The sequence below is a fragment of the Phaethon lepturus genome, unplaced genomic scaffold, assembly GCF_000687285.1.
Source record: "Phaethon lepturus isolate BGI_N335 unplaced genomic scaffold, ASM68728v1 scaffold42866, whole genome shotgun sequence".
Taxonomy (NCBI): domain Eukaryota; kingdom Metazoa; phylum Chordata; class Aves; order Phaethontiformes; family Phaethontidae; genus Phaethon; species Phaethon lepturus.
In genome coordinates, this window is record NW_010549160.1 from 4,128 (window position 1) to 4,862 (window position 735).

At 64.4% G+C, this 735-nt stretch overlaps 1 protein-coding gene across 1 annotated transcript in view; it reads left to right on the top strand.

Annotated features, from left to right (window-relative positions):
• Window positions 1-735, top strand: part of DDX54 (DEAD (Asp-Glu-Ala-Asp) box polypeptide 54) — a gene marked incomplete at its 5' end in the record, with an annotated part of 5,218 nt that overhangs the window by 4,122 nt on the left and 361 nt on the right. Inside the window, 4 exon segments of the mRNA XM_010290180.1 lie at window positions 5-15; window positions 95-208; window positions 298-402; window positions 611-714. Coding sequence (XP_010288482.1) covers window positions 5-15; window positions 95-208; window positions 298-402; window positions 611-714 — 334 coding nt within the window.

A 735-nucleotide genomic window follows, 5' to 3' on the forward strand; every position in this document is an offset into this window, starting at 1 on the left:
GGAGAGCGAGGGGGGGTGAGTTCGGGAGGGGTCCCGCCGCCGTCCTACCCTGGCCTGCATGGGGGGGGCTGCTCTCATTGCCCACCCTTTGCAGGCTGAGCGTGGGCGGTGAGGGCAGTGCCTTCGAGCAGCAGGCGGCCGGAGCCGTCCTGGATCTTATGGGTGATGAAAACCACAACCTCAACAAGAGCAAGCAGCTGCTGAAGTGGTGAGTGGGATCTGTCTGTGAGCTGGGGGCGGGGAAGTCAGGGCTGGGGGTCCCCCCACCCAGTCCCATCGCCCTCCCCCCTCTCACAGGGACCGCAAGAAGAAGCGGTTCGTGGGGCAGACGGGCCAGGAGGACAAGAAGAAGGTGCGGACGGAGAGTGGGCGCTACATCAGCAGCTCCTACAAGAACAACCTGTATCCTGCCTGCCTGTGCCGTGATGAGCGCTGGGGGCGAGGGGGAGCGGGGCTGGACCCACCAGCAGCCGCGCAGCGTCGTGCCCTGCTCCCGGGGATCCATCCCCTGCCAGGGCAGTGGCCTGGGGAAGGGATGCTGGTCAGACTCCATGATGGGTCAAGTGATGGGGAGAGTCACCACACCTTCCCTTAACCCACCCCGGCCCAGCTATGAAAAATGGAAGCAGAAATACAAGGTTGATGAGCGGGACGAGGATGAAGACGACGGAGGAGGCAGGGAGCAGTTCAGAGGGAAGCGCAGGCATGGGCACGGTGAGTACCTGAGGCAGGTGC